The sequence below is a fragment of the Molothrus aeneus genome, chromosome 2 (genome assembly GCF_037042795.1).
Source record: "Molothrus aeneus isolate 106 chromosome 2, BPBGC_Maene_1.0, whole genome shotgun sequence".
NCBI classification, from domain to species: domain Eukaryota; kingdom Metazoa; phylum Chordata; class Aves; order Passeriformes; family Icteridae; genus Molothrus; species Molothrus aeneus.
In genome coordinates, this window is record NC_089647.1 from 1109475 (window position 1) to 1135796 (window position 26322).

Sequence of the window (26322 nt, forward strand, 5' to 3'; positions counted from 1 at the left end):
TTTTATCCCTCTTGCTTTGGGATTCATTTCTCCTCCCAGCAGGAGCAGGAGCAAGCCCTTGTATTGATTTGCCCCTCAGCAGACAGAGGCTGAGGTGGGAATTTGGAGTCAATTTCTGACTGAACAGAGTAAAAGCTAGAAGTGTTCTTCTGTAAATGAATGTTTTTCACCGTGAGCTGGGTCTCACTGCCCTCTCATGGCTGGATCAGTGATTGTCTCATCTTCCTCAGGCTCTGGCATGAAATTCCCACTCAGAATGCTCTGGCCAGCACCTTTTCATGCCAGCCAGCCTGGAACACTCGGTGAACTTTCCTTTCTTATCTGCAATCATCTGCACAAATCCAGAGGAGATACTTGGCCCTAACAGCTGCCCAGTGGAGCACCAGCCAGGCTGGAAAATCTCCCTGAGGTCTCTGTTGGAGAGTGGGAGAAATGTCCCTCCAGGCTGGGGTGTCCTTGGTGGGCAGAGAAATCTGAAATTGGCACTATCTGATATTGGCACTATCTGATATTGGCAACGTGGCTTTGTGCTCAGACAGGGATTCCTAAGAGGAAAGGGAGCTTTGGCCTCACCTGCACAGCTCAGGGGGATGTGACAGAACTGGGGTGGCGTGAGGAGGCATGAACAGATTTCTGGGTTCTGGAGCGCCTTAAAACTTTTCTCTATCAGGTTTTAATGGGTTTCTCCTCAAGACTTCCTGTGGTCCAGCATCCATGGTGTCCCTTATTTTGCCCAAAGTACAATGATAAAGGATTGACTCACTGACAAATGGGGTCTGGGATGAAAATGGTTAGAATAAAATTAGGCAAAGAATACAGTAAGAAAAAAGAACTTTTAACGGCTGGAATAGGTAGGGATGAAAATTCTGAAGAGATTCCTTCAATTCCTTTAATTCCCCTTTCCGGGAATGCGGGCTGGGTGCCGCCGCCCTGTGGAGACCCTGAGGCGCAGCAGGGCCGGGACCCTCGAGGCTCCGCGGGGCGATCCCTCGGGATCCCACATGGAATTGTGCTGCTCAGGGTGCAGGGGCTGCTGCCCTTTGGACTCACTTTAAAGTAGTATCCTACAGGATTTTGGAGGTTGTTTCCAGAATTCCATTTTAGCTGGATCCTACTCCACGTGCAGCAGTCCAAGTGACTGCAAAAGCCTCTGCAGACTTGCCCTCACCTTGGTACAGCCTGGGGCTGGAGCAGGTTTTCCAGGGAAGAGGAGATCACTGCGGACCGGTGCTCTCTGCAGCAGGGGCTGGTTTTTGCCAAGCTTGAGACGAACTTTGTAAGGAACCGGGAGCGGGTTTGGGCCAGCGCTGGGACCGAACGCGGTCACGGCCGGGGCCGGAGCCGGGGCCGCAGCCGGGGCCGCAGCGGGCACAGCGCTGCACACCGCAGGTGGTGCTGCCCTCCTGTGGCCAGGCCCGGCACTGCAGCTCCGGCGGGGCCGGGACCCTCGGGGCGATCCCGCCACGGACAGCGGGGAGTGGGGCCAGGCACAGGCACTCGGGGCTCCTCCGTCCTCTCTGCTGAGGTTTACTCCATGGAAATGACGTTTCTAACAGCCTGGCATGTTCCCTTCAGTCCTGCCCTTCCCGGCACAGCCTCCCATTATCCCTTACTGGCACTTGCAGTAACCCACCCCTATGGGGTCTGATCGCAGCAGGGTTAGGGTTTCCTCCGCGTTTTAGGGCACTCTCCCAGCCCTGGAGTGCCGTTGGAAAACACACGGGTTATCTGACCTCTCCCTGTGCTGTCAGGGCTCAGCTTCAGCAGGGACAGATTCTGGGATTGGGAAAATAAAGCACTGATGCTGGTGGGCAGGGTCTTGGCCGTGGGTCCCTCCCTGCATCCCCCCCAAATCCTCCCTCAGCCACCTCAGGGCTGCAGAGCTGCTGCTGCAGGGTGGGAGCTGGAGAGCAGAGACCACAAATCCAGCTGGACCTGGGCCAGGCCTCAGGGCTGTTGTTTTAGGGTGATCCTGTGTCTTAGGGTTCCCAGCATTTGGAATAACTTCTGCCCAGTCCCAGTGCTGGCTCCAAAACCATTTATTGGGGGGGATAAGGGAGGGGGCAGAGGGGGAAGGTCCCTAGGGCTGGAGGATGCTTTTCAGGAGTTTTTTCACCTCAGGGCTGAGCCTCTTGGGGAAGAGGATGTCAAAGTAGATGTAGAGGTCCCCCTTGCGCTGCGGGTCCTGCGCCAGCGGCATCCCTTCCCCCGGCACCTTTTTGTAGTACTTGGGGCTGCCAAGCAAAGGGAGGGGCTGAGGGGAGCTGTGGCATGATCCCAGCACAGAGCCATGATCCCCAGCCCCACGTGGCTTCCTCAGGGTACTTGCTCCTCCAGCTTCATCCATCCTCCTCTTCCAGGCTCCAGCATCCACCCTCATCCACCCACACCCAGCCCTGTCCTTGCCTCTGCTCCCAGCAATGTGGCCCCAGACCTGAAGAGTCGTCCACTGTGGGCCTCCTCCTCCTGCAGCCCCAAACCTGCTGGAAAAGGCTTTGGAGCACCCCGAGCTCCTCCCAAGTGCCTGCTCACCCCCATTTTCCCCTGGCACTTACTCCACAATGTCATTGATGGGGATGTTGAGCAGCCTCCCATCCAGCGTCCACACATCCAGGGTGCATCCAGTCAGTGCCTGCCGGGCGTGCAGGGCCACCAGGAGCTGCTGCTGCAGCCCCAGAGCCCAAAGGTGACCCTCTGTCCCCTCACTGGGCCCTTTACCTTCGCCAGGGAGATGCTGGCAACATAAAGGAGGTTGTTCTCGATCCTTTTGAACCTTGGGTGAAGCTTCTCTTGGACAACAAAGGTGATGTCAGCTGGAATGATGTTTGGGCCCTGATTGAGGGGGAAAGAGGTCACAGAATCATGGAATGCCAGGATGGTTTGGGTTGGAAGTGACATTGAAATTCACCCAGTTCCACCCCCTGCCATGGGCAGGGACACCTCCCACTAGACCAGGCTGCCCCAAGCCACATCCAACCTGTCCTTGGAAACCTGAAGATTATTTCATACAGGGGAAACTGACACAAATTCCTGCTCCTCTTCCGTTGCTGTTTTCAGCTGGCTAGAGAGAAGGGAAAGGAATTTTCTTCCCTTAAGAGAAAAAGGAATCTTTTATCCAAGATGCCTGCCCAGCCAAGGGCAAACCTGAAACTGTGTTTTTGTCAGGAAGAAAACCAGCCCTTTCAATTATTTGTTCTTTAATCTGTTCTGAGGAAAATCCAGGCTCCTCAGAGTGCTTCTGTTGGTCGTGCTGCCAAGTGCCCTCAGCAGTGGGAAACCAGAATTTCTTCATGGAGGAGCTTTTCCCATGGAGAGGGCACAGGACTGGATCAGCTGCTCAGGGCAGGGCATGGAGTCTCCTCTCTGGAGAGATCCCAAACCCATCTGGATGGGTTCCTGCCTGGGCAGGGGTGTTGGATGAGGTGATCTCCAGGGGTGCCTCCCAAACCTGGCTATTGTGTGGTTCTGTGCTCACCTGGTCTCCTTCCTTCTCAAAGGTGATCCTGGTGCCACGCTGCCATCCCGGCTGCACGTCGATGGTCAGGATCTTGTCCCTGATGGTGCTGGTCTGGCCATCCTCGTTCATCACCTGGGCACAGAGGGAGGGAGGGAGGGAGGGTCAGCAGCAAAGGGCAAGCCTGGCTTGAATGGCAGAGCCTGGCAGATCATGAATCAGATCCATGGAATCATCAGATCCATAAAACTGTGGGGTCATTTAGGTCAGAAAAGCCCTCCAAGGTCATGGAGTCCAATGTTCCCCCAGCACTAACCCGTATCCCCAAGTGCCACAACCACACAGCTTTAAATCCCTCCAGGAATGGGGACTCCACTCCAGCCTACTGCAATGGCTGACCATCCTTTCAGTGCAGAAATTTTCCCTAATATCCAACCTAAGCCTCCCCTGGCACAGCTTGAGGCTGTTTCCTCATGTCCTAGAGCAGGAGAGGCTCAGGGCTGGGTCCAGGAGGCTGGGACAACAAGGAGGGGGACAGAGGTCACCAAGGGCACAAAAAGGAGATAAAATGCAGTGTGAAAATGGAATTGTGGGAGCCCAGAACACACTGAGCTCCTTCTCCACCCGTCTCTGGGATCAGCTCCCACATTGCCTCCCGTGCTGAATTCCCTTTGCCAAGCCAGGGGGGAAAAACCGGTTCAGCTCCTGGGTTTGGTGCTAATCCCTGCCTGCCACAAGGCCCTGGTGCAGGGCCACCCCTAAATCCCCAGTGTCCCACACTGAGGGTAGAGCTGAGCCCAAAGTGCAGCCCCAGAGCCCCTGCCTACCCTGCGGGAGATCTTGATCTTCTTGGTGCAGCCGTGGAACAGGTCCTCGAGGGACACGTAGAGATCCCGCACGATGGGGGGGTCCCTGCGCAGGGCCCCCCGGCCCCGGGGCCCCCCAAAGGGCAGCAGCACCTCCGAGCCATCCTCAGCAAAGAACTCTGGGGGAGGGAGCAGGGACACAGCCCTCACTGGGCTCAGAGCTCTGGGCTCTTCACCTCCCACCCAGAACCACCCCAAGGGTTTCTTCTTTCCAGGAGTGTTTATGGTAGCCTGGCCTCCCTCATCCCTCTTCTGGATGGGAATCCCAGAAAGGGTCACAGGAGCAGCTGGGCAAAGCTGACAGCCTGAGCATGCACCTCCAGGCCTCCCTGGGGGAAGCCAGGATCTCCCCTCCGAGCACCAGAGGGACCTGAGGGCAGCTGGGCAGGGAAGCATTCCTGGAGAATGATGGCAGCCACAGGCAGAGCCCCAGAGTGTCCCAGCCTACCTGCAAAGGGGTTGTCCCCTCCAAAGAACTCCCTGAAGACTCTCTCAGGGTTGTTGTGGAACACGTAGCCCACGCTCCAGGGGTTGTCACTGGCGTACTCCAAGGGGATGCCACCTTTCAGCCCCTCTTCCCCAAATTTGTCGTAGATGCCTTTCTTCATAGCTTAGGGAACAAGGAAGCATTGGGAAACCAGGGAGAGCCCCAGCCTGAGATCCAGGTTTTGTTGGGGTGCAAAAGAAAGAGAAGAGGGGTCCCAGGTGTGTGCCAGTTCCCAGCTGGGCTGTGGGTCACAAAGGAGCTGGTCCTGCAGGGAGCAGGGCACTCCAGGAGAGGGACACTCCAGGAAGGGGGGACACTCCAGGAAGGGGGGACAGTCCCACTTACGGTCGCTGAGCACATCGTAGGCCTCTGCCAGCTGGTGGAACCTCTTGGGGCCCCAGGGCTCCTTGCATTTCAGCGGGTGGTACTTCAGAGCCAACGTCCGATAGCTGAGGGTCACAGGATGGTTTGGATTCAGGGGGACTTTAAAGCCCATCTCATTCCCAGCCCCTGCCATAGGCAGGGATGCCTTCCACTAGCCCAGGCTGGAGAGGGCTTGAAGCAACTTCCAGGGATCCAGGGGCTGCCACAGCTGCTCTGGGGAACCTGTACCAGGGCCTCACCACCCCCAATCTCCCATCCATCCCTGCCCTCTGGCAGTGGGAGCCATTCCCTGTGTGCTGTCCCTCCATGCCTTGTCCCCAGTCCCTCTGCAGCTCTCCTGGAGCCCCTTCAGGCCCTGCAAGGGCTCTGAGCTCTCCCTGGAGCCTTCTCCTCTCCAGGTGAGCACCCCCAGCCTGGCTGCAGAGCAGAGCAGAGGAGCTACAGACCTCAGAATACCCCCACGGCCCCTCCATTCCCACATCCAGCCCGGGCTGCCCGCACAGACCCAGACCCTTTCCCCTCGGTGGGGCAGGGGAAGGCCAAGCACAGCCACCCCCGGCTGCCTCCCGGCCCAGGGGGTAGCTCTGATCCCGGGGGTCCCTCACGCCTTCTTGATGTCGTCGGCGGTGGCCCCGCGGTCCAGCTCCAGCACAGCGTAGTAGTCCAGCCCCATGGCGTCCTGTTGCTATAGCGACAAGACTTCCGGTCCGCGCCGCGCGGGGCATCAAGGGAAATGTAGTTCTCCCGCTCACTTCCGCACTCTGCGGGGGGCCCGCTCAATCCTTCACCCCGCACCTCCTTAGTTTCTTAAAAATCCCCAAATTTCCATGGAAACACATGTATTAACATATAACACATGTATTAACATATAACACATGTATTAAAAGGAATGCTGATAACAGGTGTTATCAAAGCAGCGGTTTATTTCACCCCATACTGTGACAGTCACTTTCACTGCACCCCCTCTCCCCCTTATTTATTTGTTTATTTCCCCCCACTACAAACAGCGTATTTTCAGCACTGGAAATGCAACCACAACATCGCTGCAACACAAGATCCTCTCTAAATTAAAAATTGATCCCAGTTGTGTAGTAGGAAAAAGTATGACCTGTTACAAAAACACTGTGTATGGAGCCTGGTCATGACAACAGCCTTAAACTTGTACACACACATCCCAGGAAAATCAGCTTGGAAGAGCCTTTCCCACATGTTTCTCCTTTTTTGGCCCCTCCAAACACCTAAAGGTCAGAAAGTTGGTATCTCCTCACTATCCCATCCCTGCAGCACGTGTAGATTTCCTTCTCCCAAGAAGCCACCTGAAGAAGGGAAAAAAAAAAAGAGAACAAGATGGGTTAGGCAGAACACCATTGCTTTTACCCTCAGGATTCTCCCAGCACCCTTTATCTTATAGGAACAGAGCTGCTCCAACTCTACCACTCCAGCCAGCTCCTGCACAACAGAGATAAAGCCAGGGAATTCTGCAGAGGATTGGTTTGTGCAAAATATCAGCATTATTCAGGTAGAAAGAACAAAGATAAGCTCAGAAGTCAACCTCTGCCTGAGGTGAAGGCAGTGCCTCCTGCCTGGCATCAGCTTTCCCTGCCCACCCTCTCCTCAGGACACCCCACATTCCCCACCTTGTACACGGGGTCACAGTCAGCCTCAGTGAGATCCAGGACATAATCCAGGTCCTGCTGAACAATGAAGCAGGTGCCATCCCCTGCAAGGAAGGCACAGCAGCCAATTAGTGAAATTACACTTAATTTCAGACGGAAATTCCAGAAGGAAAAGGCTCCATTGGGGGAGACATTCCTTGGAGGGATTTTGGAGGGGTATGAGGGATGTGGAGGGTGGAAATCCCCAAGCAAAGGGGTAAGAGGACAATGCCCAAGGAGCACAAGGCTCCTTGACTCGATCCCAGGATTTCTAGGGGCACAAAACAGCCCTGGAATTACCTTGGCTGGCAATGAATCCATCTCGGTATGGGAGCAGGGACAGCACTGGTGCTCCTGACCTGTGGATCACCTGGATTGGAGCACTAGGAAAAGGAGCGGAAACAAGGGATGGGGATTGCTGTCCAGAGCAGCTGTGCCTGCCCCTGGATTCCTGGAAGTGTCCAAAGCCAGGCTGGATGGGGCTTGGAGCAGCCTGGCACAGTGGAAGGTGTCCCTGCCCATGGGAAGGGGTGGGAATGGATGAGCTTTGAGGTCCCTCCCAACCCAAACCATCCCAGGATTCTTTCCTATGGACTGAGCTAGCAGGGAAAAGCAATAAAACTCCACAGCTCAGCTCCAGTCCTGTGCTGGAATGAGGATCATGGCAAATATCAGGATAAATATGGTATCAGGATCCACATGAGGGAAAAGAAATGGGCAGTGCGGGAGGGGGGAATATTGATGATAAGAAGTTTTCTGCCCAATTTATCTACACGTATGTGCACACATGATATAAATATAAAATTATGCAAATGTTTACATAACAATGCAGCACATCAACATAATGCAAGAGGCTCAGGATGCAATGGGATGCACCCCTTGGAAGGGGCACTGCCTGTCAGCACCCTCTGCTTCACTCACTTTTCCAACCAAACACTGGTTGTTTGCCCCAGGCACACACTCACTCGCTCACTCACTGACTCACTCACGTTGTGTTTCTCACATCCAGCTGGTAAATGTTCCCATCCTGAGTGCCTGCCAGGATGTAGGTGCTTGACAGGAACGTGCAGCAGTTGAAGGCATCAGATCCAATGAAGAGGAACACCTGAGGATTTGGGAACAAACCAAGTGTCAGGCACGTGGGACACCCACGAGAGGGAAGCAGTCATTTATTTACAAGACGGTACAGCTGCTACTGTTTAATTTTAAATACTGTTTTCCCTGTTCCCAAGTTAAATCCTGAGCAATTCTTACTCCTCACATAAAAATCTATCCAGGAGGAAGGAGAGAGAGCATCCCTTTATTGCACCAGGATTTGGCCTCTCCTCCAGTTTAGGTTTAACCTGGCTCAATTCCCCATCCCAGTGCCCTGACAGCCCCAGATCCTTACTGGCTGCCTGCTCTGCAGTCCCACTCCTTGAAGCTTCTTGTCCTCTCGAGCCAGCAGCAGGATTTTCCCTTCTGTCCCCACCTCACGTTCACCTGGCAGAAAGAAGGAAAACAGGTAATAACACAACAAACCTTGGTGGGACCAGAACCCAACAGCTTGGATCACCCCAGCTGAATTGTGGCCAGATTCCTCCAGATCCCAGGAAACCAGGAAGGCCAGAGAAGATGCAGAGCTCACTCTTCATCACTCAGTAGTGAGGAAGGTTGATAGGGATGAATTCCCCCCAGGACTGGGGCACTCTGCTGCCTTCCCATGGTGTTACAAGGGCATGGAGCAGCACTGCCAGCACTTGGGATTACTGGGGCCAAACCCAAGCAGGCTGGGCCAGGGAGATGAGGGGCTTTGAGGGAAAGGCCTTACTGGGAGGGTTCTCAGGTGAGCCCAGGTTGAGGGAGCTGTCAGCAGCGCCCAGGGCGATGCCGTTGACGGGCGAGCCGCAGTCGGCGATGGTGCCCAGGCAGGAGGACTGGCCACAGTCCCAGAGACGGGCAGTGCCATCCCTGGAGCAGGACAGCACGTTCCTGCCCCGATCCACAATGGCAGTGTCCAGGATACCTGTGTGACAGCAAACACTCTGCTCAGACAGACACAGAAAGCAGCCCATTTCCCAAGCTCAACTCCAGGCCACCGTCCCCAGTGACAGCAAAATGACGGTGACAAGTTGTGCTCCTAGAAAAAGGTGCCTGTGGAAGGCAGCAGCTCCTAGAAAATCCCACAGAGTGGAGCCACCATCTGGCACAAAGGGAAGATATTATCAATCAAATGATCAGCAACACCTCACCTCAGTCCGAGCTGGTGCCACACAAAATTAACCTCTAATCTGGGCAGAAAAGAGCCTGGCACTTTTAAACATTCTCATTTCCACCCCTGGATAATCACAAAAGCAACATCCCTGCTGTCCAGCTACAGCAACATCCAAAGAGCAGGGTCTGCTGGCACTAAGATCCCTTAACTACTTTATTTTACTGTCAAATTTGGATCTGAAAAATGACAGTGGTTTTCTTAGCAGAGAACAGCCAGGTGGTCAGAAGTTTTAATTGGCACTTTCCCTACACAAGCTCAAAGGACAGGATGAGCCAAGCAAACAGACTGCAGCAGTTTGGGCTGGAAGAATGAGAGTGGCTAAGGTCACCTGGAGAGTGACTGGCAGCGTCACTGTGACCAAGGTTCTGCCACACCATCTGGTTTGGTTAGGGGACACGGCTGCAAAAGCATTTTTAATGCCCACAAACAGATTTTGGAATGGCATGGGTGGGAAGGGACCTTGAGGAACAAGTTCCAACCCCCAAATAATGTAAGAACAATGGCAGATTCAGCACAAGATGGGTTTTTGAGTTAATCAAGTTTAGAGCAGCCAGACACGGGGTTTATTAACCTCTCAATGAAGCTCAGCACCTTATGGGACAGGGAAAACCAGAGCCTGGACAGAGCAATTGGCAGCTCAGGGAAGAGAGAATTTGGGGTAGAGTTTGGGGCATCTGATGCCACATTCCAGACATGAAACACGGAGTGCAGCAGGCTGCAGACTGGACATCTGCCCTGGATGTGCAAGGCAAGTACACATACAGCAAATGAAGCATTTCAAGGGCTCTGTACCTCCTTTGTGACCTTTAAATGTTACTACACAGCTGGCATCTTCTGCTGACCAGATCTTTAGCTGGGCATCCATTCCCCCACTGAGAACCACGAGGCCCGATGGGAAAAACCTGCAACAATTCACATCATACACATGGCCTTCCAGAAGTCTCTGGAAAAACAAAGAACTACGTGCTAGTTCCATTGTCATCGTCCTCGTGCCGAGCAGTTGTTGAGTTATGACCCTGGAAAACTTGGCATTCTCACATGGGCAAAGGATTAAACCCAAATCCTCTGGCTCTGGATTGCTGGAATGGACTGCTCTGAATTTGGGGCAAAGAGGTGACTTTGGGGCTCCCTCTACCATGTGAGCAGCTCATTACACAGCAAAAGTTAATACATTTGCTTCTAAATACAGGTTAAATGTCTTTATCCTCTGCCAAACAGGGAGCTGACAGGTCAAGCTCCACAAGAAGGAGCTTTCCCCCTTTACTGGGTAGGCCACAAGCCAGGATGTAGCTAATCCAGCACCAAAATCCTTCTTCCCATGCAGGATAGGGACTGTCAGTGAACTGTTACTCCTCAGTACCTCTCTGAGCAACATCCCCCTTGGGAGAAGCCACCTTTTCCAACAGATTTGACTTAAAGCCTCTAAGATTCCCAATTTCAATTAGCTTTTCATTAAGAAGCCAGATTCCTCACAGGGTGTGCACAGCCTGACCACAGTCACGGCCTTCAGGACTTCAGGAATGTCACAGACAACACAACAACATCCAAGCCAGATGTTCTTACTCTTATTTCTCCATTTGCAGCCTGCCATATTTTCATGGTCCCATCTGTGCTGGTAGACACTCCAAGTCCTCCACCACTGGAAATATCAAGGCAGGTAATCTGCAGGAAGGTAAAAGCACCAAGAATTAGCTTTATATAATTCTGTATATAAATATTTCTGCTCAAGAGCCTAGTCCTGTACAGGGGGAGACCTGCTAAGTTTTCTCCCTGCCTGTGGCTCTGCAAGGCAAGGAGAAAAAGGAATGCTGAGGCAGAAGCCTGCACAAGCAGCAGTTGTAGTCCAGGTGGAAGAGAAATCTGGACTTTTCTAACAGGTCCTGTAAACAGATGAGAAATGAGAAAACAGCTCAGAGTAACTGGCCTGACCCACAAGCCCACAAGACACAGTATGAGGTATTTATGAAGCCAAATTCACAGCCTAAATTTGCTGAAGCCCTGAACCAAAACTAGCTCTTTATACGAATTGGGGCCCCTCAGAAGAAGGACATGGAGGGGCTGGAGCTTGTCCTGGGAAGGTGAACAGAGAGATAATTCTCTCTCCCAGGTTTTTTCCTAGAGGAGCACAGAGAAAAGAAGAGAAAACAATTCTTAGCCCTACTTGCTGCTCCTGTTTGCACAGGTGAAATGCATTAGGAAGATTGTTTAGCTGAAGAGAGTTCCTAATTGGATTCTGGTGATAGTTGTTAGCCTGTTGAGTCAAAGCTGTGTCCCAGCTAGCTCAAGACACTCAGGGGTTTTTCTTTAGTATTCTCTGTAGTATAATGTTACATAATTGAGTTTTAATAAAACAATTGTTCAGCATTCTAAATCAATAGAGTCAGATACCAATCATTTCCTTCATCAGGGGCACCCTGTTTTACTATAGGAAGGGAATGGAGCTGGGAAGGGGCTGAGGGAGCTGGGCAGGGGCTCAGCCTGGAGAAAAGGAGGCTCAGGGGGGACCTTGTGGCTCTGCACAGCTCCTGACAGGAGGGGACAGCCAGGGGGGAACAGGCACAGGAGGAGAGGGAACGGCCTCAGGCTGGGCCAGGTTGGACATCAGGAGGAATTTCCTCATGGAAAAGGGTTTTAAACAGTGGAAGGGGCTGTCCAGGGAGGGTTGGAGGTGTCCAAGGAAGGGCTGGACGTGGTACTCAGTGCTCTGGGCTGATGACAAGGTGGGGATTTGGCACAGCTTGGACTCGGCGATCTCAGAGGTCTTTTCCGACATTAGGAATTCTGTGAGCTGCACTTGCATTGCATTTTTTTAATTGAATTTTCAGGCTGGGGTGGGGAAAAAAAGAAAAAACCGCTACAGCGGTAAAACCCATGGACAGGAATAAGAAACGCAGACGGGCTCCAGCCAGGACAGGGTTAAGTTTCCCAACAGCAGGAGGGGCAGGGCCAGGAGCAGGATGATGTTCCCCGCTCCCACCTCTCCGTGCGGCGGCGGGAAAAAGTCCCGCTTTTCCCGCTTCCCTTCTCTCCGGCCGGGCTCCCGCGGTCCATCCCTGTCCCACTGCTCTTCCCAGTGAGTCGCTGCCTTCGTGTCCCAGTTCCCGCTGCAGCCTCCCACCGAGCTTAGCGTGGGAACGATAAATTCTGCCCGCAGCGGGTTGAAAGCAAATCTGAGCTGAGTGTTTGGTGTGTTAGGTACCGTCGCTGGCAACGATGTGGCTTAGTCAGCTCTTCGTGGAGTGGTACCTGTACAGGTTTATATTTCCCTGTGTGGTCCTGATAATGCACTTCAACAGTTTAGAGAGATGGTTCAAGATTCTTATGTGCATGGATTTTGTGGTATCAACTTGTGAGGTTATACACTACCTCCAGGAGACCATTAATAATAGTTCCCAGTCCGTGGGGGGAACGGGGGAGGAATACTTTCACAACCTTTTCACCTCCTTTAACTCCTTTAAGCCTCTTAAAGCCCCTTTTGAGCTGCCTCCGAATACAGAAGAAAGCACATTGTCGTTCTGTCTGCTGTATCTTCTCCCTCTGGTCTACATCACCCTTATGGTCTACTTCATCTTCAGAGTTACAAAAGAGATTTCTGGGAGGGTCTTTCAGAGAGTGGATAATGATGAGTGGCAGGGAAGGTGGGAGAAAATTGGCCAGGTTTTGAAGGAGTATTCGGCTCCAGTGGTTTGGAGGTTCACCCCTCAACAAATACAGGACCCCGTTAAAGTGGCAGAATACCTGAAAGAGAAACGCCGCCGTGGCTCCAGGGAGGAGCAACTTACAGCACTCTGCTGGGCCCTGGCTACTCTGTATCGGACACTGCTGGATACCAGCCAGCCCCCTCAGGAGGAAGAGGAGGATGAAAACAGACCAACAAGCACCGTGACCACTCAAACCGCAGCTGCACCAGAGGAACAACCCATGCTGGGAGCAGTCGCTCCTGAACAGAACACATCCAACACTGAATTAGTTTCCTTAGTGAGGGATGAAGATGATGAAGAGGAGGAGGAGTCCTCAGAAGAAGAGGAAGAGTCCTCAGCAGAGGAGGAAGAGGCAGAGATAATGCGTGAATCCCAGCGTAAGCTGCAGTCAGTCCGAGAGCGTTTCAGGCGCCGTGCGGATCAGTCCTTGCTGCTCTGGCTGTACGAGTGCTGGTTTGCAGGGGCCCACGTGGACGTGTGGCTGGACAGCTCTGAAGCCCAGCAGCTGGGCTGCCTGTCCCAGGACGTGGCCATCGACAGGGGGCTCGGGAGGAGGACGGGAAGGCACAGCCTGTGGATGCGCCTGGTGGGGAGCGTCAGGGCGGCGTACACGGCGGAGGAGCTGCTGCTGCGGCGGGACAGCTGGAGCACCAGGCTGGAAGGGGTGCAGTACCTGACAGAGCTGTCCATGGCTGACATACTCTTTGGGAATACTCAGAACAGTCGGTGCCTGGATGACCTGGACAGAGCCTGCTGCACCTGGGACACGTGGCAGGCGCTGAGGAGGAGCGCGCCGCCGCTCTACGCCAAGGCGCTGTCGTCGATCGCGTGGAACAGGAACCTAAAGGTGCTCAAATTAAAGGCCTTCATCTGGGACTACGGACTGAAACCCTCTTCCCTACACCAGGACAGCTCCTCCTATGTGGAAACACAGCCCAGGGAACAGGCAGCCTGCGGTGACGATCCCTGCACGATATGCCACGAGGAGCTGGGCAGGAGCGCGTGTGAGCTGGAGTGTGGGCATGAATTCCACAGGGAGTGCATCAGGACCTGGCTCCTGGAGCATTCCAGCACCTGCCCCATCTGCCGTGACTACGCTGTCCTGCCTGCAGCCACCCCTGCACGGAACAACTCACAGCCTCACAAAGCCAGGCCTTGGAAAAGATCAGGGATTTAGAAGAAAAGTGCTCAACAGACCAAGGTCTTAAAGAATGGACTGGACTGATTTCATAAGGCTCAGAAGTACAAGTGAAAAAATGGCAGCAGAAGAAAAATCAGAAGAATTTAAAAGTCAGCTAAAAAAGCCCCTGGATACCAATGAGAGGGGTTGGAAATCCACTGGGGACAAGGAAAAGCAGTATAATGGATATGAACTCGTATCCTGAGACATTTAGGAGGAACTGCCTTTGATTAAGGGAATAATTCCTGTGCTTTTTTGTGTACAGACATAATTGGGTGGTGTGGGATCTGAGCATGAGTAGATGGGATAGAATGAGGGGTGGGCAATGTCCTAGTTCTGGGTTAATTTTTACAGGAGCAGGGAGGAGCACATTTGGGATATTGCATGGGTTTTGTGTTCCTTGTGGTGAGCAGATCTCTTCCCTGTCCTGTAAATTTGATTAATTAATGCTGTTGCTACTGTTGCTTTTTTTATTCCATTGTTTTTCTCAGTAAATTGTTTTATCTCAACCCTGATCTTTGTTTTTGTGCCTCCAATCCCCATTTGCTGCAGGGGGAGTGGGGAAGGAGTGTGTGGCACGTGGTCCAGGGTGTTTCAGTGGGAACACCATCCCCAAACCACAAGTTCCATCTCCATTGCAACCCCCCACACCCAGATCCACACTCCAGGCCACCCCTCACTACGAGGACACCACAGACAGGGATGTGAGAGTTGCCAGCCACACCCAGAGATTCCCACCCCACAAAGCTACTCACACTTTTCTGATGAATCCTGCAAAAACTTGTGTATGGAGCCAGGAACTTCGTGGATACATTTTCGTGAGGACAAGAAATGAGGATGCTTTTCTAGGAGGGGAAATAAAGAAAAAAAAGGAATTAGAAGTGCTGTTAGTCCTGAAACAGAGGTTGCCAAGGTAGAACTGTGGACTGGATGAAGCTGTGGGATCCCAGAGTTTGAAAATTGATGGGAGGGTCAGTGTGGGGCTCATGTCCTCAGGATGCATGTGGGAAGGGATGGCTGCTCCTGGTGGGAAGGTGGGGACCAGCTCCAGGGCTCTCTGCACAGCAGGGCAGGACTGTGCAGGGAATGGGTGACAGCTTAGGCTGTCAGAGCAGCCCCTTTATGTACAGGAAATGTCACCAACCCCTCTCCCCCCAGCCCTGGCACCTTGGTGACTTCCCCGACCACGAATCCCTCGGAGGCCACGATGTCTGGGACGCCGTCGGAGCTGAGCCCGCGCCGGGTGACGCTGCCATACAGGGTGGCCTTCCCTGGGGGACAGCAGCTGTCAGCCCCAGCACCCTCAGGGACCCCAAACGCCCCTCCCAACTCAGAGGAACCCCAACCTCCCTCACCCACATGGAGCTCAGACACTCCCATCCCCTCCTGACGCCCTCAGGGTTCCTACGTGACCCCAGTCCCTTTAAAACCAAAGGGATCCCCAAACCACCCCAGTCCCTTTAAAACCAAAGGGATCCCCAAACCACCCCAGCCCCTTTAAACCAAGGGACCGCAGGGCACCCCAGCAGCCCCATTCCCTGCTAACACATCCCGCCACCAGCCCCTATCCCAAAGGGTCCCCCGGCCACCCCCATCCGTTTCTGCTCTTTGAACACCCCTCACCCCCAGAACCCTCTCGATCCTCCATGATCCCGTCTCACCCTCTCGCCTCCCTCGAGGCCTCTTCAGGCCACTCACCGGGGCTGCGGCAGCTCAGCCACGCCTCGCCCTCGTCCCTGCTGCAGAGAGAAGAAGCGGCGGTGAGCGGGGCAGGGAGCGGGACAAGGACAGGGACAAAGAAAGGGACCGTTCCCACCTCAGCGCCCGACTCCAGTCGCTCTGGATCCGCAGCGTCGCCGCCATATTTGCCGAGGTAACCGCACACACTTCCGCCTCCTTACTTCCCGTCGACCCCCGCGCGAGCGGAAAGATGAGAAACCCACAAATCAGCGAGCGCCGCCGCGGCCTTGCCACGTCCCGGAAGTGCCGAGCCGAGCTCCCGCCTTAAAGGGTCCGCGCTGCGCTGGTACGGGGGCTGCACCCATGGGTGGGGAGGGAGGGAGGGGGGCGGGGGGGGGGGGGGGGATCGTGGAGGGAGGCAGGGAGGGGGCTGGAGATCCCTGGGAATGGGGACCCTTGGGAGGGGAGGAGGGCGCTGGGCACCCAGGGCTGGAGTGAGGTACCCCTGTAGGACACGGCCGCCTGCCCCGCCCGCAGCGCCCCATGGCGAAGGCCGGGCACGGCTGGAGCGGCGCGGCGGCGGCGGAGGAGGAAGGCGAGGACCCGCTGGACGCCAGGATCGCGCGGAGCGGCTGCCTGGAGCAGCACCGGCAGCTGCAGGAGTGCATGGCCGAGCGGCGGGACTGGCGGCACTGCCAGGAGCAGGTCCGCGCCTTCGGAGCCTGCATGGCCCGGCGGCAGCAGCAGCGGCAGCGCGGCACCGGCCCGGCCCAGCCCCCGGACTGACACCGCCCGGACAGACAGACCCCTCCTTCCCGGCTTTGTTTTTATCCAACTGCTTGGAAAGCCAGGTGGAATTGCTGGGAAATAAATCTGGAGTTTGTCACTTGGTGTGTGCCAGTGGGAGAGGGTTTGGAGCATACAGCATCAAGCTGTGCCATGGTACATTCAGGTGGGACATCAGGAGGAATTTCTTCATGGAAAGAAATTTCCATTTGTAGGGACTGCCCAGAGAGGTTTAGAGTCCTCCATCCCTGGAGGTGTCCAAGAATGGCTGGACATGGCACTCGGTCCTCTAGGCTTATGGCAAGGTGGGGACTGGGCATAGCTTGGACTCAATGATTCCAGAGGTCTTTTCCAACCAAAATGATTCTGTGGTTGTGGATTTCCAGCCCAAAATGTCCCAATCCAGGAGCATTCACAGCACTCAGGCTGTGTCTTGGCTCCAGAACAGCTTTGCCATGGATTTTACTCCATGTTCTCTGTGCCATCCTAAGGCTTTTCCCAGCAGTGATAACCTCACGTCCCAGAGGATGGGATCTCCTGGGAAGCCACAGGAAAATTAGGAATGGGAGAAAAAGGGATTCTTATCTGATCACCACCTGCTCAAGGCAAATAAGCCTTGAGAAAGAAAATAAAATTGGTTTTTGCATGGCTTTTGTCAGAAGGAAGGTTCCAGGCTATTTCCCAGGGATGTGGATGATGGGAATACCAAGAGGCTGGGCATGGAAGCACAAGCAACACCTGAACAGCCCCAGTTTGGGGGAAGGGTGTAAATAAATGAGTTATTTTCCCTCTTTTTCACACGCTGGTCTTTAGAAAGCGTGAGAGAAAAAGCCTCCAAACAAGCCAGTTTCTGGAACAGTTTCTCTTGGCATCCATCAAATTTGGTTATAACAATTCCCAGGATTGTTGCAGCACAGCATTATTCATGCACAGAGATTTCTGCAGAAATTCCCACCTATCAAAAGCTAAATAGGCAGGAATTAAAAAAACAAAAATAACTGAAGGAAAGCAAACCCACATTCCATGGTGGCACCTTTGCTCCCAGTACAAACCCGTGAGATATAAACACATTGTTTATTCTTATTGAGACAAGCTGGTTGCCAACAGTGGGAATTCCTCCCAATTCAGAGTTATCAGTGCAGAGCTCATGGGAGCACCCTCTGGAGGCTGGAACAGCCCATGAATGGCAGCACATTGCTCCTCACCTCAGGACATCTCTGCCAGCAGCTCCTCCAGCTCTGGTCGAGACTTCAGCCGGCTCTTGAAATCGGCTTCTGTGTGCTGTGGAGCGAGGGAAAACCACCATAAATCAGGATCACACAAACCCTTTCCCTGCTTCCTAAAGGGAAGCACTGGGAAGTGCAACCATACCTGTTTCATCAGCAGGTGCACCCCCTCAGGCTGGCTGCTCTGAATGACTTCCAGCAGGATGGGAGCAAACGTGGAGCTCAAACCGCGGATCTGAAAGCAGAAATGACAGAGCTGCAGGAGAACAATCCCAGAGACTCTGGGTTGGAAAGGACCTTAAGGATCATCCAGTGCCAGCCCTGCCATGGGCAGGGACCCCTTCCACTGTCCCAGGTTGTTCCAGCCTGGCCTTGAACACCCCCAAGGACGAGGCAGCCACAGCTTCTCTGGGCACCTTGTGCCAGGGCCTCCCCACTCTTCACATATTCCTTCCCAATATCCCATCCATCCCTGGGAGTTTCTGTCCTCACCCATCCCCAAACATGACTCTTCTACCCCTCATATCAATCACTCAGCAGAAAATAGATAATAAATCTTCTGCCTGAAACACAGAGCCAGAAAATCCTCCTGCGCTTCTAGTTTAGGAGCAACACTCAGCAGAAAACGTAACCAGACTTTTTGCTTCCATTTCTGCCCAAATTGCCAAAATTTGAGGGGTTTGTGGAGCCTGTGATGGGATCCCAGCTCCTACCTGGACAACCCTCTGGTGGGTGGTAAGGACTGCATCCAGCTGCATTTTGGATCCCCTCTCTTCCAGGAACAGCACCTCGTTGGTTTTGGTGGGCATGGCGTAGCTGCAGGAGCCAGAGGACAGGGCTTAGGACAGGCAGGGTATTTGCAGGGATGAATCACCCTCCCCGGCAGAGAATGGGCAAGGAGATTAACTTGGCAGCAGAAATTAATTATGCAAAGGAGGTATCTTGCAAATCAGGTGCTGGCAGAGGCCGGGTGTTTTGCTGGAAGGAGATAAGGAGGAAGCTCTGCCAGCAAAAACCTGGATTAGCTACAAGCACCAGCCTGAGAACTTTTAACTTCTTCACAGCTCAAGAAAAGGAACAGTTCTGACTTATTTTGTCTTTTGGGAGAGAGCTTAAATCTGCTGCTGCAATGCACCACTCAAAATATGTTTGCACCTCAGATTTAATGGGAATGTGACTGATCAGACTCTGCTCAATGCTCAGAGACCTTAGTTTCCTCATCCCCATATCCAAGCTCCATCCTACTGCCCACCTTTTACCCCTCAATTCCCATCCTGAAGGGCTAATCCTTTCTTTCTCTGCACACTGAGGCACCTCAGAGGGTACAAGTAAAAAGCACACTCATTTTAGAGAGTCCCCAGTGGTTTTATTTCCAGTGCCTGCAGCTCCCTGGGAGCACTTCAGGCACCAAGGGGCTGCCTGACATTCCTCAGTGGAGTGGGTGTTGGAATACTCCTGGTTTGGAGAACTCCTGGAGCATCCTCTCCTCCTAAACTGAAGTAGCAGGAAGTTCACCCAGCACCTTCAGGGCTTTCCCAAGCTCATTCCAGTTCCAGGCATGCAGAGCCTGGATCACAAACCATGAAGGAAAAGCATCAGCAAATGTCAGCAGTTCCCAGGCTCTGCACCCACAGGCTTAAAGCCTTTTCCTCAGAGGAAGGAGGTGTTACAGCCATTTTTTCCTTGGAATCTGCCCAAGTCAGTGCCTGAAAAATTCAGTGCTTCTACATAAAGCATCCAAAATTGAGAAGATAGACAAAAGGAGCACGCAGGGCAGGTGAGAGGTCTGGATTGACACCCAAATGGGAATCCCTCAGGGAGACTGGAGTGTGCCCTGATATGCAGGGGGCCATGTTCCAGAGGGACAGATTTCCTCCTACCTCTCATTGACCCGGATGGAGAGGCGGTTGCAGAGCCTGTGCACATACTGAGCAAAGTGCTCCACCAGGCACAGGTCATGGGAAGTCATCTGGATGTTGATATCTCCATACTGGTACTCGGTGCCAGCACTGATCTCTTTCATCTGCACCTTTTCCTTTCTCCTCTTTGGAACCTGTTTTCCAAAAGAAAATACAACAAGATAAAGTAGAGAGTATCTGGTTTGAGCAATGCTGGGAATAAAGGCTCAGCTCTTGGGTGGCCTCACACACAAAACACACTCGTGCTGTGATTAATTTCTCCCACAGGAAGAAAGAAAGGAGTAAAACCAGTAGAAATAAACCTGCTGTTAATTTCAGTTCCTGCCTAAAAGGCAGCTGACTTCTTGTTGTTTCCTCCTTGCACAGAAATGGATGTCTTTACAAATCTCAGGGAGTGTGAAAAGGTTCCATGCAAGTGAGAACTGCTCACAACATTCAGGTGTTAAATTGAACTATTAATTAACCTTAAATTGAATTATTAATTAACCTCAGGAGGAGGTTCCTCCCTTCCAAAGCTGGAATGTGCCGGACAAAAGGAAGCATTTCTGCAGTGTGGTGAGTGGGTATTTCATAGAATCATGGAATAACTGGGATTGGAAGGAACCTTAAATCTCATCCCATTCCAGCCCCCTGCCATGGGCAGGCACACCTTCCACTATTCCAGGCTTCTCCAAACCCCATCCAGCCTGGCCTTCTGAGATGGGACATCCACATGCTTCAGGATCACCTTGGGAAGTCCCTTCTGCCTACCTCCTTTGGGAGCAGGTATTTAAACCTCCCAATTCCATGTGTAGGTCGGGACCTGTAGGATCTGTGGGAAGCCAGGAGTGCATCACCTGAAAATTAAAGCAGAGCAAACTTGTTTCCAGCTGCAAACAAACATCTGCCGGTGCCCTGAGAGCCCCAAATTATCGTCACATAACACTACCTGCTTAACCAAAACAGGGCAAAAAATAAGAAAATTCTGGAAAAAAAATGGAAGTGGCAAGGCACCTGTTCTGGTTATTTAACCAGTCCAAAACTGGCTAAAAAAACCCCAAAATGCAACACAAATGCTCCAAAGTTTAATATTTATTTGAGGGAAGAGAATTTTTGCCTCAAAACTAGATTGACAACAGACCTTACCTGCAGCACACAGAAGGTTTTCTCTGGCTGTTGCTGCTCTGTAGGAAAAAAAGATAATAATAAATAACTCTGATTTCCCTCAATTATGGAAAAACATGTGGCCAATGTCCTTTTGCAAAGGCACAGCCTGATCCCATCAGCACAGACTCCCCCTTTTCCCCATCCCACAGCCCTTTCAGCTCCCAGCTCAAAGTCTTACCTCCACTATTAGAAGATTTGGCAAAAAAAAAGGAAAAAAAAAAGGCAATTTTTTGGTCCTGTATGTTTTCTCACCTGCTGAGGGCCAACATCTGCCTGAGCAACACTCCCTTCTCCGAGCACAGCACCTGCAGGGGTTAAAACACAGCAGGGTGGCAGATCTGCTGGGAATTTTCTCCAGGTTACTCCACCTCTAGGACAGGACCCAGGGAAGAGCTGGAGCTGTGTCTGGAGGGGTTTAGGTGGAGATCAGGGAAAGGTTCTTCCCCCAAGGGTGCTGGGCACAGCACCAGCCTGACTGAACTCCAGGAGCGTTTGGACACCACTCCCAGGGACATGGTTGGATAGGCCATGAACAACTCTCGTGCTTGTCCCACCTCCACATGGATGGAGGAAACAGCTCATCCACCGGGCAAAGAGCTTTGTTGTCGCCAAACCAGGGTGGGGGATAAACACCGATGTCCCAAATGTCCCCGTGTAGAGGGACAGGGATCTGGCAGGGACCACGGAGACGAGGGTTGCAATCGAGTTGGGGGTGTGAGGATGGGCAGCAGGGGTGTGTGGGTGTCTCAGCCCCTCGTCCAGGAGCACCAAGACAGATCCAGAGCACGATCTCAAGGTCTGCACCCCCTCAGGATCACCCCTACACTTCCTTCCGAAACCAAACCAGGGTCGGATCAGGGCCTCCAGCAGCAGGGCTGGGGCTGCCTCAGCTGTCCCAGGGACCAAGGCTACTCCTCCGTTCCTGTTCCGTTCCTCCCCTCCCCTCTGTCCCCGCGCCCTTCCCCGTTCTCGCTCCCCGTCCCCGTGGCCATCCCGGTACCTTCGGCACCGCCGCCATCTTCCGGCGCCGCGGTCCGTCGCTTAAAGCGTTCCCCCGCAGTGCCTCGGTACTGCCCCATCCAGCTCCCCCGTGGCTCGCTCCCCGCGTTCCGCCCACCGACGCCTCCCGGGAATTCTAATTTTCGGACAGCTCCCCGCTCCGCCCACCGACAATTCCCGTAGGCAACAACTTTTGGACAATTCGCGGTACTGGCGGGGCCCTGGCGTCCTGAAGGAGGCAGCGGGAAGGACGCGGGGGTGGGGGCAGTAATGGCGGACACCTCGTTCCTGCCTGCCAACACGCGGTGGGCAGCGCCGCCACGCGGCAGCGACTGTACAGCGCACCCTGCCCTGCGCCTACCACCGAGCGTCCCGCCCATCACGGCCCTGCTCCCGCCCGTCCTCGCACGCTGATTGGTCCCATCCACGTCAATCACAACGCGGCGGCCATGTTGAGTGTGGCATGGCCACGTTGCAGGGCTGAGGGCGGTGCCCGGCCCCGCCCCAGCGTGGGGCAGCGGCCACCTTGAGTGTGGCGGCCCGGCGGCCATTTACTTGGGCCTTTGGTATCTCTTAAAAAACATATTTATAATTACGAAATCTAGGCGTAGGAGGGCTGGGCTGGCGGGGACCTCCTCTCTGATTTCCCAGTGGGAGAGCAGGTGGGCAGGGGGTCAGCCTGGGAAGAGATGGGCCTGTGGTCCTCTGCCCGCTGGGCCTGGTGTTGGACAGTCTGGAATTGGCTCAGGGAAACCCACCTTAATTTCCTTTCTCTCCTCCTGGCTCCCTTCTCTCCAGTCTGGCTCCAGTTTCCCCCTCACTCTGAAGCCCACATCCCTGAGCCCCCATCTTGGAGCTGTTCCCTGCCTGGGAGCCGGATTTTGAGTCAGGATTTCCTGCCCTGCTGACTGCTCCAACTGCTCTCAGAGCTGTCAGAGCTTCTGATGGACTTTCCCCCTCCACCTCATCCACGTGGCAGGTTCATGTGACCCCACCCTGTCCTGCATTTCTCAGTGCCCGGAGCTCCGGACACACACTGGGCACCCTTGATGTCCATCCGTCTGTGCTAGAGGGGACAGAGGGAATGTGAAGGGACAAGCTTTGTGTCTGCCCCTGCCCAGCACATGCAGAGAGCAGAGGAATCCATGGCACCTTTGCTCTTTGCTCCACAGTGCAAGGACACGTGTTCCCAGCTCCGAGCTGTGTTTTCCTGGCGCTCCCGGGACATGACAGAACTGCCCACGTGGAAGTTTTCCTGCCCTTTGATCCCACCTGGCCTGCCAGCCTGGGAGTGATGCTTGTGTAAGGATCTCTGTGGGAGTCTGAGCTGGGTTAAGGCTGGCACTCCCACTCCAGGAAACCTCCCATGAGATCTGAATCCCCAGAGGAAACTGAGGAGGGGCTGCTGTGACTGGAGGGGGTGGCTGGTCCTGTGTTTGTAGGAGAAGCTAAAATGAACCCCACAATTAATGAAAGTGACTCCTAATTCCCTGCCCTCCCAATGGAGTGGGACTGCACCCCTTAATTCCCTCTGTCCCTCCTGGGGACTCACCTTTGTTCCACCCTCAAAACGTGGCTGAGTGTGGGGTAGGGCAGGAACAGATTGCAGGGACTGCTGCTGTCCTCTGTGTCTCCGTGAGAAACGAGTCCCCCTCTCCTCCACTGAGGAATGTCTCTGCCATCTATCATAGGTGGATACATTTTAAGGCCAAAAGGGACTGTTAAATCAGGGAATTCACTCTCCTGCACGTCGCACTCGATAGGTTTCCAGTGACTTATGGCTTTATGGAAGCGGATCACTCCTCTCTCCGTGAGAGCATCTTTTTCACAAAGGTCCTCTCCATTTTCCCTGGATACAAAGATAGTGCTGCTCTTGGCAGCTTGTTCTGGTGGCTGAGCACCCTGTCTGTTAGGACATGCTCCTTATTTCCAGCTGGAACGTGCCTTTCTTTGCCTTTTGCATCATTTCACATCCCTGTGGCAGGAGCACAACTTCCAAACCTTTTTGTGACATTGACATGGAGAAGCTGAGGGGACTGGATGACTTCCTTTTCCTGCACCACACTCAAACTCCATGAAGCTCATTCTCCTGTTTAAGGCTTCCCATTCCTTGCCTCCACTTCTTTTCAGACTCATCCAATGATGAAAACAATCAAGAAGTGTTCAAACAGACCTTAGAAGAAAACCTGTTTCACGTGTCTCCTCCTCTGCCTTCAGCTGTTGTTTTCCCTGGGACCCAGGGGAAAGATCCTGGAATGAACCCTGACACAAAAACAAGGACATTGTCTGTATTTAATATTTGAGATCAGGCCAGGCTGTATTCCCTTTCTCCCTGCAGGAGAGCAGCCACACAACCAGTGTGGAAGCACTCCCAGATGCCAGGTGCAGAGCTGGATGGGAGATTCTGCTCATATCTATTAAAACTTGCTTAAATTTAATCACCTGATTAAAGACACATCTTCCTCCTTTAGTTCTCTGCTACTCCAAGGCCTGGGTGAAAAAAAAACATGTAGCAGATGCTTTTTCCTTGACTATCAGAGCAGAGATGCTCTGGAACAATCTCCCAGCCAAGGTTTAAACAGGAGGGGCCAGGATGCACCTGGAAACCTCTTAAAACACCAAACTTTGAGGGCAGAGTAGGGGAAAATGGGCAACAAATAGTGAAAGGCAAAGCTGGCCCCTCCAGCAAAAGGTGGAGGGCCCTGAGCCACTGTAAAAGGATGAAAGTGGGGATCGCTGCCCTTCCTGGGAAACACCACCCTGCTGTGAGGGACCTGCTCCCCAGAGATCTCCTCTGAAAGGAGAATCTGTGTCAGGTTAGGATTAAACCTTTGCTTTTAAGGACTTTGCTGGTTGCCACCTCACGCCCGTGCGGGCCGGGTACACCTTGCAGCCCTTACCCGGGTGCTGAGGATGTGAGGGCGGTGAGGCCCTGGCACTGCCCAGAGCAGCTGTGGCTGCCCCTGGATCCCTGGCAGTGCCCAAGGACAGGGCTTGGAGCAGCCTGTGCTGGAGGAAGATGTCCCTGCCCCCGGCAGCGGTGGCACTGGATGATTCTCCCCGTCCCTCCCAGCTCGAACCATTCCCGGCCCGTAGCTGAGGGAAGCGCCCACAGCGCCTGCGCGGGGCGGGCGGAGCGCCGGCTCCGGGAGCGTGGGGGGGGCGAGCGGCGGCACCGACACCGGCACCGACACCGACACCGACACCGGCACCTCACCGGGGCTCGCAGCCTTCGCCGGGCAGGAGGAGGACGAGGAGAAGAAGCAGGAGGAGGCGGAGGCGGAGAGAAGCGGTCGCGGTCGCGGGTGCCGCCGCGGGGAGCGGAGCGAGCGCGGGGCGGCGGCGGCTCCTCCATCATGTCGTCGGGCGGGGACTTCGGGAACCCGCTGCGGAAATTCAAGCTGGTGTTCCTGGGCGAGCAGAGCGGTGAGTCACCGCCCGCCAAGGGCCGGGACCCCCAGAACGACACTCGCCCACCCTCGTGGGGGCACGAAGGGACCCCCTCCTCATCCTCCCCGACATCCTCAGGAGCGGCTCTGATACCCATCCACTCTCATGGGGTCTGGTGGGATCCCCCTCCTCACCCTTCCTGACACCCACCCTCCTTCATGGGGTCTGGTGGGATCCCCCCTCTTTCTCCCCGACATCCACCCTCCCTCATGGGGTCTGGTGGGATCCCCCTCCTCACCCTTCCCGACACCCACTCATCCTCATAGGGGTGTGATAGATCCCCCTCCTCACCCTCATGGGGTCTGATGGGATCCCTCTCCTCATTCTCCGTGACACCCACCCACCTTCATGGAGTGGGATGGGATCCCCCTCGTCACCCTTATGGGGTCTGATGGGATCTCCCTCCTCTCCTCCTCACCCTTCCTGACACCTAGCCACCCTCATGGGTTCTGATTGGGATCCCCCTCCTCGTTCTCCATGATACCCACCCACCCTCATGGGGTGTGATGGGATCCCCCTCCTCACCCTTCCCGACACCCACCCACCCTTTTGGGGTCTGATGGGATCCCCCTCCTCATTCTCCCTGACACCCACCCACCCTCATGGGGTGTGATGGGATCCCCCTCCTCAGGACACCCAGCCTCTGTCCTGAGAGTCCCTGACACCCACCCACCCTGGTGGGGCTCTGTGGGGTTTAGCTCTGCTTTAACCCCCCCACCCACCAAAGTCCATCTGCAGAAACAGTTGCTGATTCATTGGGTCCCGGCTCCTCTGGTTTTTGGGGGGCAGGAGTCTCAATCCGCAGCGTTTACTGTGTAAATCCAGGTTTTTCCCTAATGGAGTTATGTCTTGGCAGAGCGACGCTCTGAATATTTAATTCAGTCAATGAGGTTTTCTTCCCTGTCTTTGGAATGAAAAAAAAAAAAAAAAACCAAAAAAACCCAACCTTATCAATGTCTCCTCCTTCCTCAGCGGAAGGCCTCTATCTCCAATACTGCAATCCAAATTTTTCCCTTGGAAGAGTTTTCTGAAAAAAAAAACCAAAAAAAAATAGCTCCTTTATGAGATGCTTTGTGCAATCCTGGGTAGATAGTGTGAGATCTATGACATAATGAATAGGTGCAAAATATTTTCT

General features: G+C 53.9%; 5 protein-coding genes across 9 annotated transcripts in view; 2 read left to right on the forward strand and 3 right to left on the reverse strand.

Moving 5' to 3' along the window:
• Positions 1–2021: 2021 nt before the first annotated feature.
• DNAJB13 (DnaJ heat shock protein family (Hsp40) member B13) lies at positions 2022–5891 on the reverse strand. Of its 3 annotated transcripts, none has more exons than XM_066567960.1 (8): positions 5797–5891; positions 5153–5256; positions 4769–4930; positions 4282–4439; positions 3476–3589; positions 2719–2832; positions 2556–2632; positions 2022–2234 (listed from the first exon to the last, which is right to left on the reverse strand). In XM_066567960.1, exons 1-8 carry the CDS (start codon positions 5862–5864, stop codon positions 2081–2083), a joined length of 951 nt encoding a protein of 316 aa, XP_066424057.1. In that variant the 5' UTR covers positions 5865–5891; the 3' UTR covers positions 2022–2080. The 3 variants fall into 3 exon arrangements, with proteins under 3 accessions (XP_066424057.1, XP_066424071.1, XP_066424065.1); XM_066567974.1 differs by lacking the exon at positions 5797–5891 and adding an exon at positions 5697–5793; XM_066567968.1 differs by lacking the exon at positions 5797–5891 and having other exon boundaries at positions 4769–4974.
• Positions 5892–6089: 198 nt separating this feature from the next.
• On the reverse strand, positions 6090–15885 carry PAAF1 (proteasomal ATPase associated factor 1). Of its 2 annotated transcripts, XM_066567976.1 has the most exons (12): positions 15798–15885; positions 15680–15720; positions 15149–15252; positions 14737–14826; positions 10664–10762; positions 9893–10043; positions 8657–8851; positions 8237–8328; positions 7836–7951; positions 7147–7229; positions 6829–6911; positions 6090–6507 (listed from the first exon to the last, which is right to left on the reverse strand). In XM_066567976.1, exons 1-12 carry the CDS (start codon positions 15842–15844, stop codon positions 6430–6432), a joined length of 1179 nt encoding a protein of 392 aa, XP_066424073.1. In that variant the 5' UTR covers positions 15845–15885; the 3' UTR covers positions 6090–6429. The 2 variants fall into 2 exon arrangements, with proteins under 2 accessions (XP_066424073.1, XP_066424079.1); XM_066567982.1 differs by lacking the exon at positions 7147–7229.
• A 59-nt stretch (positions 15886–15944) lies between these two features.
• COA4 (cytochrome c oxidase assembly factor 4 homolog) lies at positions 15945–16547 on the forward strand. 2 transcript variants are annotated; one of them, XM_066568004.1, is made up of 2 exons: positions 15945–16007; positions 16199–16547. In XM_066568004.1, exon 2 carries the CDS (start codon positions 16205–16207, stop codon positions 16445–16447), a length of 243 nt encoding a protein of 80 aa, XP_066424101.1. In that variant the 5' UTR covers positions 15945–16007; positions 16199–16204; the 3' UTR covers positions 16448–16547. The 2 variants fall into 2 exon arrangements, with proteins under 2 accessions (XP_066424101.1, XP_066424107.1); XM_066568010.1 differs by having other exon boundaries at positions 15968–16007; positions 16173–16547.
• Positions 16548–17502: 955 nt separating this feature from the next.
• Positions 17503–21944, reverse strand: MRPL48 (mitochondrial ribosomal protein L48). Its single transcript, XM_066567992.1, has 8 exons — positions 21739–21944; positions 20991–21043; positions 20718–20755; positions 20343–20428; positions 19554–19726; positions 18387–18489; positions 17819–17908; positions 17503–17728 (listed from the first exon to the last, which is right to left on the reverse strand). The coding sequence occupies exons 1-8, from the start codon at positions 21754–21756 to the stop codon at positions 17654–17656; spliced, it is 636 nt and encodes a 211-aa protein (XP_066424089.1). The 5' UTR covers positions 21757–21944; the 3' UTR covers positions 17503–17653.
• A 2933-nt stretch (positions 21945–24877) lies between these two features.
• RAB6A (RAB6A, member RAS oncogene family) overlaps positions 24878–26322 on the forward strand; it is a 42333-nt gene continuing 40888 nt past the window's right edge. The window contains 1 exon segment of the mRNA XM_066571840.1: positions 24878–25163. Within this exon segment, the coding sequence (XP_066427937.1) occupies positions 25094–25163 (70 nt within the window). The 5' untranslated portion in view covers positions 24878–25093.

Coding starts and splice junctions, on each gene's coding strand:
- PAAF1 (XM_066567976.1), bottom strand. CDS start 15,844: ATGGCGGCGACGCTGCGGATCCAGAGCGACTGGAGTCGGGCGCTGAG. Junction 8,329..8,656: donor CTCACCTGAGAACCCTCCCA/GTAAGGCCTTTC, acceptor TCTTTCTGCCAG/GTGAACGTGAGGTGGGGACA. Junction 7,952..8,236: donor GACTGCAGAGCAGGCAGCCA/GTAAGGATCTGG, acceptor CCAAATCCTCAG/GTGTTCCTCTTCATTGGATC.
- DNAJB13 (XM_066567960.1), bottom strand. CDS start 5,864: ATGGGGCTGGACTACTACGCTGTGCTGGAGCTGGACCGCGGGGCCACC. Junction 5,257..5,796: donor GCCGACGACATCAAGAAGGC/GTGAGGGACCCC, acceptor TGTGACCCTCAG/CTATCGGACGTTGGCTCTGA. Junction 2,633..2,718: donor CCAGCATCTCCCTGGCGAAG/GTAAAGGGCCCA, acceptor CACGCCCGGCAG/GCACTGACTGGATGCACCCT.
- COA4 (XM_066568004.1), top strand. CDS start 16,205: ATGGCGAAGGCCGGGCACGGCTGGAGCGGCGCGGCGGCGGCGGAGGAG.
- MRPL48 (XM_066567992.1), bottom strand. Junction 20,756..20,990: donor CAGATGTTGGCCCTCAGCAG/GTGAGAAAACAT, acceptor TTTTTCCTACAG/AGCAGCAACAGCCAGAGAAA. Junction 20,429..20,717: donor AAACCTTCTGTGTGCTGCAG/GTAAGGTCTGTT, acceptor TTTAATTTTCAG/GTGATGCACTCCTGGCTTCC.